Here is a 13,967-nt window from a genome sequence, read left to right on the forward strand (position 1 = left end):
AATTATCTGTTGCCGTCACTCATTACAGCAAATTCAGAAGGAAAACAAAATAATTTATCTGATCTGAACATGTAACATTCATATTCAAATCACCTTCCCTTCAATTTTTAGCGCCCATCACGGTATCATGAAGCCTGCATTTCTAGTTCAGCAAAGGTTTGTGGTTTTACTGCCCTGCTTTGAGCTCCTAAACAACCATCATTAGAAAATGGTAAAAAAATAAATAAATAATGCTAACTTGTAAACGGCTGTCACTCTGTCTTCTTCTAGACGCACGTGCACACACACATTTAAATGATAAATTAATAATAATTGATTTCCTTGTCAAACAAATTTGAATAGACGTTTGCTTTAAAAGTCAATTCATAAAGTAGAGTCTTATCGTCTTGTTCCCTAGTCAAGCACTGGCCTTATCACTAGCTTAAAGCAAACTAATCATCTGCTAATCAAAGTCTGCATTTTGATTGGTCTTGCATTTATGTGAAATATGCTGCATCCGAAGTTGAAGAAAACAACCGTGAGTTTATCCCTACGAATCTAATTAACAAAAACATCTGTAAAACTTTGCAATTTTTTTTTTCAAAATCGAAGTTAAAAATGTACAAAATTTGTAGCACACCACTCAAGTAAAGCTGTGAAAATACAGCTCTACTTGTGGAAACAGCATTAGACAAATCATAACTGCTTAGAAAAATGTACATGAACACTAAAAGTTGAAGAAAATAGGAACCCCATCCTTTCTTCACACAAATATTAAAGAATGAAATCCTCTCAAAAAAAAACAAAAAAACCCATAAAACAACAGTAATATTGGCACACACGTGGCAAATGCAAAATGTTAAAAGAAAAGGCGTAGACAGGAGACAAAGGGTATCTGGGTGGCTTCCAACGACACCCACCCTTCATCTCGATCAGTTCCACCACAGAAGACATCAGCTATCTGCCAAAATATTACTAATCTTGCAAAAGGGAATATTTTTATGCTTCCCCCTCCTCCAATTGTTCAGATGCCAACATACATGTTGGTCCTCAGAGACAAAGAAACCAAGCAAAAAGCCCAGTAGGTGAGCAGTCCCGTTAGCGAGTGGCTCAAACTTGCCCGTGGTGTCGACGCGCCCATTCAGCTGTACAAATGAACACAAGCCTGACACTGGCCTGTGGCCACGGGCACAAACACACACTGACACGAGTCTGGAGCCCCATAAAAAACTGTCACACATTAACATAAACATCAAAGACTGCTAATCTGTGTCCGTGAGCAACAGCTCAGCGTGCGTGCTCCTCCGTCCCGATGCCAAAAATGAAAATGAGCCCCAAGTGGAATCAATTTATGTTTGCAGATATTAGGAGTACGCAAATCATCGATTTTTTGATGATTAATTTTAACTGAAAAGAACTGGAAAAAAATTATTGTTACAGATTTACTATGTAATCTTAGAAAAAAACTGCATTTATTGAATCCATGAAGTCTATGTATACCATCTACAGGCCTTCGCATTAAATCACTTGTCCTTCATACAATGAGGGATTATGTCTGAGTTGCCCAGAGGCTGAACCAACATGTTGAAAATGCAAAACAAAAGCCCTACTTAAATACAACCAATCTATAAATCAGGCATAAACAAATATTAATTCATTAGCTGACATGAAGTCTGGAAAAATGTATTCTAGCTCAATAGAAAAATCCCATTTAATAACCATTCTAACAGAGAGTAATTTGTTTTGTCAGTCAACGCCGCTCTGATCTGTCAGGATGTGGTCAAAGACAAGTTTAGGGGTATCCTGCAGTGTGTGTGTGTGTGTGTGTGTTAATTCTCTCTGCAACATTTCCCCGTTTTAACTCGCTTTGACCAAAAAGAAATGCCAAATATTGGACAAAACAAAGGTGGGAATTCCTGTCTTTCAAACTGCTGAGGTCTAGTTTGTTTAAAAATTGCTGTTCATACACATTTTGTGTCATGCTATTCTGCGCCGTAACTGTTTGATGCTAAAAGTCCGCGTTTGAGTCAGCAAATATTCCCACAGATACTGCGCCACATGGAAAAGGGAACTTATTACAATGAACACACTTCTTATTTATTACACGTTAACAGCTAAACTGCTTGAAATTTTGATCTGAAGAGATGAGAAATCTATGCTATGTTAATTTCAAACTCAGATTTGACCCTTCAAAGGACGGACTGTAGGCTGACCGCAGATGCTTAAAGTTGGGGTCGGGACTTCACCAAAAAGTAAAATCAATTTCTGTTATAAAAAAAAATAAAGCCAAAATCATAAAAATGCTAAAATCTAACTTATTTTATATCCTTTTTCCACTCACTGTGGAACTAGAACCCAACATGTAGAAAGTTACATTTTGCACCTAAAGAAGTTGGGAACTAAACGGCAGAACTCAGTGGGGTACAAAATGGCGACGGGCAAAAAAAATATGTTGGGTGACACTACTGTACTCAACCAACAGTCGGCGTCTTTTCCAGTTTAATTTATGGGTGAGAAGTTGATAAGTTTGGTAACAATGGTCTGAAAGAACAAAAAGTAAAACAAAACCCAAGACAGAGGCATTAAAAACAAAAAGCCCAATAAGAGTTGTTAAGAACCAGAGTGAGATATAGCAGCAGGACAGCGGCAAAGACTGTCCTGCCATTGAACTGGGGCCTGTAGCTGGGGGTCTAACTGGACTGACGAGCCTGTAGTAAATCACACAACTACATGGTACACACGTCTCTGCTACAAAAGGTAAATGGTTAAAAATATTTAAGGGACATCTAAGGTGCTTTAACGGCAAGGCAACCTGTTTTATCTGTGAAGTCTACATCTGCAGAAGACGAGGGCTCCAGTGAACGCTTTCTATTATGATAAAACCACAACCACTTTTAAATTTTTATCACCATGTGCATAATTAACTTTCTTTAAATTATGTGTCAGTTTTACAACAGAAGGTTGTAACATATTCAAAGCACAGATGTACAAATCTTTTTTTTTTCTTGCCAAACAGAGCAGAGGTGGGCAATTAATTAAATGTACAATTCAATTTGCTAAAACAATTTAACCACTGAAAAATCATTTGCTTTTTATTCTTGGGTAATCTGATTTGGAAGTGTGCTATTATTTTACAGTGTCTCCCAAATGAAGCACGCCTCCATCCCTTTCAAAGGGGGAACTTCATGAGTTTCTTGTTTTGAAAAGTTCAAAGTAAGGATGGAAGAAAAAGGAGAAGAGGAGCTGCAAAGTATCCTCCCAGTGGGATCCGAATTAACACGCTTTCATCAGGAAACGACCTGATGTTACACACTGCTGTTTCACACCTGGAAGAAAGTCTGGCATGAGATGACCAGGTCTGCAGAGATGTGAAACAGCAGAGGAATGGGTTTACCAAACCATCGGTGAAATTTCTTGCCAAAATCTGAATGACTCCTTGAATATTTTAAAAGTTGCATTAAGATGCTGAAAAGTTCGTTTGACTGAGGGAAAAAAAAAAAGTAATATATTTATATAATAATTTTGAAATATGTTGATGTACAGTAACTTTTCAACTGATCATCTTGTTTTTCAGACAGAGGTTGCAGAAATACAGGATATTGCTGACTGTGGGTCTATATATATATATATATATATATATATATATATATTTTTTTTTTTACATATGCATTTAAATTAAAAACTACTGGTTATTTTAAAGAAATTTTTCACACTTAAGGCATTTCAATGGACTTCGAGTGCAATTGATGCATTGTGGTCATTTTCGCAGTATCAGCATGTGAAACGTCGCAATCCCCAAGAACTGCCTGGATGTAATATTTAGCAGGAAATAATATTTGAAGAATCCTGTGTTCACGCTCCCCATATCTTTAATATATTTGACCAGAAGAATGAACAAACTTGTAAGCAGGAGTATTTCTTTAGTGGCTGAGATGCTAAAGGTGAAATTACATGACGTGAAAGGAAGAAAAATCTCTGAAAAAATTAAGACTTAATCCTAGTAGGTGACTGCATTTAACAACTATAAAATTGCAATCCAATAGTTTTCAACAAGTGTGCAGCTGAACCAGAGGAAGATCGACACAGAAATCAAAGACCTGGAATTTGGTGGCTTCAGTCAGAGGACTGGGTATCAAAACTCGGAATCAAAATTTAAAAAGCTGAATGATTCCAGGAGAACTGAAATGTTAGTACCAGTTCCAATACATTCTTGATGCCGAACCCTAGCCAAACATATATATATATATTTTTTTTTCTTTTAAGCAAAAGTAGTACATTTTGTCTATAACTGGGCAACCCTAATCAAAGTTCTTATTGTGTATTCAGATTTTTGACTAATTAGTTATTTGTGTATAAACTAAAACAAGAAAAAAAAGTGCAAAAACCCCCCCAGAAAAATTCAACGTAAAAAATTAAGTATTTACAAGGTTAGTTCCATTAATGCATTAAAACATGCCCCTGAACTTATCCTCCTCAGGAAATCTGAGAAAGTAAAAAGTTGTTTTTCAGCATTTATTGCTGTAAAATTGAGCTCCTAGCTTAATGAATAAGCAACAAATGCAAATCTAATTGTTTAGCATTTGACCACCACCAAAAAAGAAGAAAAAAAATGTAAAACTACCACATTCTGATATCTGGCTGCTTGATAAATCTGTGTTTTATACAAGAGGCCAGATGTAACAGCAGGTCCAACCTAAATGACTGGAAGCAGCAAATTTAAAGAAATCATATATATATATATATTTTTATTTTTTTTTTTGGCATTCTGATAAGAGACAATACCTTTCAACTACAGGATTGAGGCTAGGCTAGGCTAGGCTAAGGTAAGGCTAATGTTTCAGCCTGCCAAATTAATGCAATACACCTGTCACATGCCCAGAGGCCTCACTCAACCTTGGAGAGAATATTGGTTTAAAATCGGGCAAAGCAAGTCAACGTTTTAAGAGGTTTTGATTTCGAAACAGCTAAAATGTTGCAATGCTTTTAAGTCTGATCAGAAGTGACGAGAAATACTTCTCATGGCCTGGAGACTAAAGGAGCGCTACCTGTAACTGTTATTGATGCACAGCTCTCTAAACCACAGACAATAGAAAGCTGGAAGCCGAGTAGATGGACCACCTAAACACCCAGCTGTTATAAACTTGTTATGCTGCCAATGTTACTCTACTATACAAAAAGAAACGAATGCTGTCCTTTGCTTCAACTGACAGCAATCAGCTGCTGTTATTCATTTTGGTTTTAGTTTCATGTTTACCTAATGTGGCATGCTAAATGTTGTGCATGTGCAAAAATCTCCTTGCATATAAAAAGTATAACACTGAACTCAAAAGATTAAACCTGGAAAAGTGCAACTTTTGGGGAAAGACAGTCTGGCAAGAATCAGTTAAATCCCTTAAATTTACTGCAAAGAGACGACATCCATAAGATATCGCTCATAATATACACAAGCTTTTTCTCCTCCCCACTTGAGTGAGAAAAGCTGCTCTGCAAGTTGGGCAAGTGAAGACATGGACCCCACGGCTAATCAGTAATATTCAGCCTTAAAATGGCAGGCAGTTTTATAAAGTCCTGTATGTTTCCTCTCCCAAAAAGAAACTCAACAAGTGACAAAAAAAAAAAACAGGAAGTCTCATCTACCCCAAGTTATGTTTCCCATTTCTTTCCTTCAAGCACGCTTTTGAGTGATGGACAGATGTTAACTTTTTCAAGACAGGTTCAAAAAACTCTTCAACTGGTAAAATAATGCAGGATTTTTGTTCATCTGTGCCAAGAGATTTATTTTTTTTAAACACACAAACCAATAGATCAAAAGCAAAAATAACTAATCCTTCATTTAAAAGATGCAACTCTATTTAAAGTGCCATAATGGCTTTATTTTTTTTTTGTAACATAGCAGAAAGAAGCTGGAAAAATATGAGTTTCTGAGATTATCAGGTGTTTGAAACTAACTGGGTTTTTAATACTGTTATGAGTTTTATTCATTGGAGGAATCCAACAGGAACTTCATGTACAGTTCCTCTTAATATTTGCGCATCCCACGACTCAGGTGGCAGCTTGGTGTAATTTTACTCGTTCCTTTTCTCTGTGTTCTAGTCAGTCCCCTGGTTATTAAGCTACGTGAGAGAAAAGTGGTGTTGCGTCCTTACCTGGGCCGTCTGATCCCGATATGGGTGAATTAATCTTGGGTCGCTTTGCAGTGGGGGGTCCCGCATCCAGCAGATTGTCAGCCATCCTGCTCGGCGAAAATGATCAATGGATGTTGATGCCGGGAAAATAATAACAGGGTCAGGCCAAACCTTGAGTCTCTGATTTGTAAAAATGCGTAACTTTTTTTTTCCTTCCAATGTTGCGTGCGAAGAAGCGACGTTAGTAGTTTATTTTCTCTTGACTGGCAGAGTGGTGAAATGCTGCCCGAAGAAGACGGATTTTAAAAGAAGGGCAACAGCGCCACGCTTCGCAACCGAAGATCACCCCATGATAATCCAACACCCAACACCCACATAATTATCCCCAATTACTGCGTCCAAAAATTATTTTAGTTCGAGAAAAATAAATAAAAAACAATTATAAAATATTACACAGCGTACAGGCAAATCCCTTAGCTCGCAGATGGCCGGTTTCACCCACGTACAGAATCATTTTTTAGCAGTCGAAATAAGCAGCGATAAAATCCGATTTTTGCTTAAATAAAAAAAGGAAAATTCAGAAAATATTTTCTATGAGGCGGATATTTTTTCTCGTCGCTGTCTCCCCAGCAAATACAGCGTTCCATGGACGGAGATACGGCGACAACCAGCGGCGCTCTCTGAAAGGGAAATCAAATATACAGTGGCCTTTCAGGACGGTAAAAACCCCCTCAACCCTCACATGTTTGGCCTCATTCTCTGCGGAAGAATCTAGTCTTCGATTTTCGACCGGAAAAATCCCGTTTCAGCCGGGTCTGGGTGGCTCCGGTCGGTTTTAAAAATTGTGCTCCCCCGAAATTCCTACTCCGAGCCGCGTCAAGATGGCGGCTGTTGATTCCTCCGATACAAAAAAAAAAAAAAAAAAAAAAAGTTTTTTTTTTTTTTGGTGGTAGGAGGGGGGACTGCTCCGACGCCCTGACGTAAACCTGTATCCCACCGTGCGTCATGTGAACGTATGAGAAGTTACCTTTAGGCGTAAATTAACATAAAAAATTAAAGGTGTTCAATCTGTATTAAACTTTAACGATATACATAATGCATTTTGTGACGTAGAATCGGCAAATAAAGCAAAAGCGAGGCATTTCTGAAAGACAAAAACTGTAAAAATAAAAAAAAACTTACAATAACTCATTTGACTTCTCATTACCTTGTCACTTTATAAAAATCAAGGTATTTTATTGTGATTAAGTAATATATCAACAAAGAAAAAAATCTCCTTCCTGGTGGAAGGTAAAGGATCCATTTTTAATTCTCAATATATGCGTGCTTATGTATTTCTGATATCTTTGGTTTGAAGTTTGACAAGCCGTGTGGCAAACGTAGCAAATATTTATGAAAATACTGCTTAGGTCAGATAAAGGTGCACTAAAAATTTTGCCCAACATCTAGTACATCCTGATTTCCTTATCTCCTAAATAAATCTAGCAATCTTGAGGGAAAAAAAACCCTGCAAGAGCCTGCCAAAAATAAAAAAATCAAGACTAGGATCACCTTTTGTCATAGTCGTCAAAGTCAAGACCCAAATCCCATCTGAAAACAGCGGTTTGGCTTGAAAATTGCTTTTTTTAATGAGACAATATATGCCATCTGACAAAGCTTGAGCAATCAAGGCAAAAGTCCACAGATGGACAAAAACTGAATAGACATACTCCAAAAACGTAATTTATTCCAATAAAAGTTAGTTCAACAAATTGCTGACTCAGTGGTCCAAATATTTGTTAATTATGTACAGATTTCGGTTAGTCTAGCACACAAAATTCTGGTCGCAGTGGCAAAATTACTTTACCCTAAAAGTTTTTGTGTTTTAAAAGCAAAGTATTTATTTAATAAGAGGTTTTAATTTAATTACACATATTTTTAGAAAATGTCAACATTCATCTATCTTTAAGTGCAACATGCAATTGTAGTGAAAGAGTACAAGACAAAAAATGGGAATAAAGCAAAATTTGTAGGACTGACTTACAATCTTTTGCCTCCTAAAACAGATCAATGCAATGTTTAGGCTGCAAATTGAATCATTGTCTTTAATGTTCAGCAAGTGACTTTTATTTGAAGTTAAATTTCACTTCACCTACTAGCGTGCCTTATACAAAACGTAAAACAATTTATTGTGTGGGAGTAATAGCAAGCTACTCCACTTTTAACTATCAGCAATATTAGCTGAGCCCCCTCTGTTACTGTATACTATGAGAAAAACCTGGCCAACTGTTAAGACCCTTCCCCTGCAAGATACTAAAGAACCTCACACTTTTATAAACACCCACACAGATTTACACATGCAAGCCAACAAAACACACAAGCATTATTCCAACATTGTTTAAGTTGTCCAGTTCTAAACTATTTAATACCCAATTACATGCTCTTATACAAATAATAGAAAATGCTTTACAGTAGAAAGGCATAATTTAGATCAAAAATGAAAGCCTTGTGCAATTTCATTTTAGAGTGTGTGTGTGTGTGTGTGTGTGTGTGTGTGTGTGTGTGTGTGTGTGTGTGTGTGTGTGTGTGTGTGTGTGTGGGGGGGGGGAAAAAAACAACCAGAAAATAGAGACAGCACACAACAAAATTGCATGAGATGGCAATGACACTCTTTGGCATCAACATTTTTCTAGTGCACTATTCTGCTGGTTCAGAATGTCACCAACATCTCAATAAATCCAGCTAAATTAATACACTGTATGCTCAATGTACAGGCAAGAAAACAAAAGGGGTTCAAAATCAAAATGTGGGAAAACATGTATATGTATATTATTGATCACTGTTGTACCCCAACATAGTCCAGAGTTCAAAAGAGTATACCAAAATGACCCCCAAAAAATAAAGGCTCGTCAAATTCATGCTTTTTTCCAAAACACCTTTACTCTTACCAGCACCTAACTGTATAGTAATATTTTTCCCCTTTTTGTAGTGTCAGACATATTAAGAGCTATCAGGGTTGTGTGCTTATGAGCAAAGAAACACACGTTTGCTTTTCATTTTTTACATATATACTACACAGTGGCACAGTTGGTAGAGCTGTTGCCTTGCAGTAAGAAGGTTCTGGGTTCGATTCCTGGCCTGGGGTCTTTCTGCATGAAGTTTGCATGTTCTCCCTGTGCGTGATTGGGTTCTCTCCGGGTACTCCAGCTTCCTCCCACAGTCCAAAAACATGACTCCAAATTCTCCGTGTGTGTATGGTTGTGTGTCTCTGTGTTGCCCTGCAACAGACTAACGACATGTCCAGGGTGAACCCCACCTCTTGCCTAGAACGTTAGCTGGAGATCGGCACCAGCAACCCCCCTGAGCCCACTAAGGGACAAGGGTGTTAGAAAATGGATGGATATATACTACACCATATCCATATGGCATGCAATAGCCAACTAATGTGGAAAAAGAAAAATTTACACATGCATCAAGAAAAGGGACTAGGCATTTCTGAAAATTATCCAAATAAAATCTGACTTAAACTATAATTCACATTTTATGTCATGTCATAATAAATTAAATAATCTCAAAGTGAAAATCTGGAAAAAAAACAGTTAAAGCCCAACCCAAGCCTCGGACACATAACTTAAACTATGAAAAACATTAAATATTCATAGAAATGATTTACAGAAGATAAGAAAAGGCAAATTGGTTCCCATTTATAAAGGCTAAATTGCAAGTTGAAAATATGAAGTGGCAGTTTTAATACTTGAGGATTTGCTATCTGTTATTTTTGAACAAATCCAAATTAAGACAAGTGAGTGAAATTGTATCTTTTTGCTCTTGAGCACACAATCCATTTTTAGCAAGAACAATGACAGAAAATGCAGTGCATGGTTATTTAACATTATAGCACGAAAAAGAAGCTTTAAAAACACCTAAGTATATGAATCACATCTGAGACACTCCTTTTGCATTTACAGTGCTAACACATTAAGTTTCATGCCACTAAAGGTTTTAAGCAGCAAGCGTCAAGCTGTTCACATCCAGTAATGTCTTTCAGGTCCTGGAGAGTTAAGACGTCTTAAATGAACAGCTTAAGTTTCATGTAACAACACCAACACATTTGTGACATTCCACATCAATTATCCTCGTTTTTAGAGAACTAAGAACTACTTTAACACAGTGTAATGCAATTCAACTTTAGGCAGTTATTCTTTTGTCTTTAGTCTTTCTGAAATCATGGCTTAAAACCATCTATAGATATGTTAGCTTCTTCTAAAACACCAAACACATCTTGAGCGCCTACTGAACTAAATTGCTGGCTGGGGGCACAACTACTAGAAGCATACGATGCTACAAGCATGCCAATAAAGTATATCTGAGGAAACCATTTCCTAGTGTTTTGGAAATATAACTGTAGTCAGAAAAAAAAAAAAAAAAAAAAAAAAAAAAAAAAAGATGCCACAACAGCAAACGAGTTTGTATTCCAGTCATCTCAGAAACTCTAGGGGAGTTTAACCATTACCTGAATATATTATCCAATAAAGGTTACGCAACGTTAAATGCGTGCAGATATCCTCACACAGTTCAGACTCATCCACTGTGTCCTTTACGAATTAGTCCTGGTCATGCCATGATGAGTTTTCTAGTTTCACACAAACTGAGGCACGGCAGCAATTATTGTGCAGATTTTCCCAAGTTGAAATAGCATGTTTCTATATAGCTTTCACTTAAAGGGATACTTAGGATTTTTTTTAATGAAAGGTCATCCATAAAAGCTTCCTCACCGATGTCATTTCCTGTCAGAAGTTTGTATAAAAAAAAGTGAATAAGTCCTCATAGCGGTGAAAAGCTAATAATATAGGGGCAAGCATTTTTGCCGACTTCAGCAGCTTAAAACAACTCAAGATGAAAATGTTTCCATTTGTGGGTTACAATGCCAGATTAGTAGACATTAACTGCCTGCACTTTCAGTTAATATCTGCTTATGATGAGAAGATGGCATCACATTTGTTGCCATTTTCCATGCTGACACAGGTCCATGTGTACTATGCTAAAGTTACATTAGTTAGATTTGCTGTCCTCTGCTGTCATTTGCTTTGTCATCTGAATTAATTTGCCTCATCAGCTTTGACTAGTCAGTTTGCTCCAAGTCCACCAAGACCAGAATAAGCATTTGGATTGAATATCATTGAAGATTATATTTTATCCATGTCTCATAAGAACTAGCCAAATGGAGAAATTCACTACTGAAACCTTTGCAACAGGCTATTTTTACTAGTAAGCTGAACTTTATGTTACTGTAGTTATTATGTTAGTTAATGCAGGCTGACTCCTGTTTTTGATAATTTAACACATTTCCAACCACAACAACAGAAAATGTTTAAATACCTGTGATACAAGGCTGTTACAGGAGGTATTAACCATCTAAAGTTTTATAAGAGATTGCTGTCAAATTTGTTGGCGTTTCCTAAATTGGAAATAATCTGTTACTACACTAAAAATCTGATGGTTTTGCTACATAAGTGACGCATCAGCAACGACTGCTTTGGTTTTTGTCAGACAGCAGTGAAGACGCTAAATTTGTGCTCTTCCCCGTCACGTAGTTAATATGAAGTCATCCCGACAGACTAATATCACAGAAATCTCTGCCAATTTAGCCTGGTAGTATGGATGTTGTTTGGCTGAACAAACAGCAACAACCTTTGCAGTATCTGAAAATGTTGAATGGCAATATCTAATAATAAAGTGTCGTATCCCACATTTGGAAACATTCCGAGCTTGAGTTGTGCATCGTTGGGTCTGCTTGGTAGCTTTCCTTCATTCTTCTGACAGCTTCACATAATTCAAATTATCCCTTTATTTTGATTTATTACTGATTTCATCTTGGATAAAAAGGCAAAATAAATCATTGCAAAATATTGTTTAAAAAAGTAAACCGATAGCAAAAGCGAAGCTTTATTCCCAAAAAGTTTCCATGTGTAAAGTTTTCCCTTTTAATTGTTAGAGTTAAAAAGGCCTTGTTTAAGTCTTATTCTATTCTAAAGGCACTTAAAAGACATTTGACAGAAACAATCAAGATTAAAGGTCCAAAGATAATCAAGTAAGTTAATGACAGACAATGGGGGTTGCTAGGAGGCAAATTTCCATTTTCTCTGAATATCTTCCCAGCACCCTACGTGTGGCTCACCAAGCGCCCTCGATGATATCAGCCAATCACATTTACACTACAAACAACCTTGTTCTTGGCTGATGGAAAATCTGGTCTGTTTATACAACTCAGATTTCTGTGTCTGTCCAAATTCACCTCCTCTACCTGAAGTTGGACAAAAATATAGCTTCTACACATGCCAGCTAGCGGTAATGAGAGCTTAAAGGGATGAGGGTTGGTGGTAGAAGTGCTGCTGTAGCAGATGCTTAAAGTCTGGTTAAATCGCCACCATTACAGTCAGAGTTGTCCTCTAGCTTGTCTTTTGTGTCTTTTCTTGGTGAGTGTTGTGGTGCGTGTTGTTGGATTGAGGATGAGACGATAAGCTGTTTGTTATTTGGCGAGTGTCCCTCAAGACTGGTTACAGGTATTGATGTTAAGCCACTGTGTGACATGGATCGTCTGGTGCAAGAAGCGACCGTGGAGGAGCATCTTGCGCTGATGTCTGAGTCTTTCATTTGACTAAGCCCTGTTGTGTTTGAGGAACCGATGCTGGCACTGGGGACCATCATTTTAGTACCGTTTCCATTCTTGCTGGTGGTCGGCACCATGCTTGCAATCTCGTCAGTGGGAGACCGCCCGATGCTACCATCCACCTGAGCTCGGATCTCCGGTGAGACCGAGAGCTGGTACTGAGGCACAGGGCCACTGTCACTGCTTTTGGGATAAAGAAACGTCTTCATTTGACCTTTCCCTTTGACGTTGACTGTTCCCCGATAATCAAACTCGTAATCCATGCCACTGAGCACGCAGTAGCTTTCCTCGCTGACCTGAACGCGGCACTCCACGCCCGTTGTGTCCATGCGGCTGGCGATGTTGACGGTGTCGCCCCAGATGTCATAGAGAAGCTTGGTGGTTCCAATTACGCCCGCTGTCAGGGGCCCGTGATTAAAGCCAATGCGAAGCTTGAAGCCGAAGCCAAGCATGTTCTTGTTGAAGTCGTCCACCACTCGCATCATTTCCAGGGCGAATTCAAAAAGAGCTCGAAGGTGCTCTTGAGGATGAGGTGCCTCCGCGCACTGCTGAGTGTTGAGTCCTGCTGCAGCCATGTATGTTGCACCAATGGTTTTGATCTTTTCGATATTTGCAAAGGCAGGCTTGCGTAAGAGCTCATCAAAGTCACCAATTAGCTCATTGAGGACACGATAGCACTCCTTGCCTCCCTCGTAGCTTTCTTCATAAAACTCACTGAAGTTGACAATACTGGCAAATATGACTCCCACATTGTCGTGGTTCTTGGAGTAACTCTGGGTAACCTTAAGTTGTTCCGCTACATGGATTGGGATTATGTTGCGGAGCAGCCAGTCGGCCTGGTCCCTCATGTTCTGAATCTTGATGCGGTGCTGATCTGCTTCTACGTTGCCGTGGTAATGCAAACGGTAGCTGACCTCGAATTCACGGTTAAGGAACCAGACGAGGAGAAGGAGCAGGAAGAAGGCCACACAGGCTTCAGGAATAAGACGTTTGTGTGGGTCGAAATTGGGTTGTTGATCAGAACTTGTTGAGTTGTCGGACAAGATCACAGATCCGTTTGTAATGTTGCTTTGGGCATGAAACCTGGTGGAAAGACAAAGATAAGAAAAAGGAAATTAAGAATAATAGTAAAAAGTTAAAAAAAAATGCAAGCATGCAACCAAAGTATTACTTGGCAATTGGAATTTCACATTTCTTTTAAAAACATCAACTTG

General features: G+C 38.1%; 2 protein-coding genes across 6 annotated transcripts in view; both read right to left on the minus strand.

Annotated features, from left to right (window-relative positions):
* crebbpb (CREB binding lysine acetyltransferase b) overlaps window positions 1-6,994 on the minus strand; it is a 36,995-nt gene extending 30,001 nt beyond the window's left edge. For 2 of the 4 annotated variants that reach the window (XM_014983620.2, XM_014983615.2), the window contains exon 1: window positions 6,126-6,994. In XM_014983620.2, the coding sequence (XP_014839106.2) occupies window positions 6,126-6,210 (85 nt within the window). In that variant the 5' untranslated portion in view covers window positions 6,211-6,994. The remainder of the gene's footprint in view (window positions 1-6,125) is intronic. The other 2 variants (XM_014983619.2, XM_014983618.2) reach the window with 1 other exon arrangement.
* Window positions 6,353-13,967, minus strand: part of adcy9b (adenylate cyclase 9b) — a 39,464-nt gene continuing 31,849 nt past the window's right edge. For both annotated transcript variants that reach the window (XM_014983612.2, XM_014983611.2), the window contains one exon: window positions 6,353-13,836. In XM_014983612.2, the coding sequence (XP_014839098.2) occupies window positions 12,489-13,836 (1,348 nt within the window). In that variant the 3' untranslated portion in view covers window positions 6,353-12,488. The remainder of the gene's footprint in view (window positions 13,837-13,967) is intronic.

Source organism: Poecilia mexicana, unplaced genomic scaffold, assembly GCF_051168715.1.
Source record: "Poecilia mexicana isolate PSO_F unplaced genomic scaffold, ASM5116871v1 scaffold_8, whole genome shotgun sequence".
NCBI classification, from domain to species: Eukaryota; Metazoa; Chordata; class Actinopteri; order Cyprinodontiformes; family Poeciliidae; genus Poecilia; species Poecilia mexicana.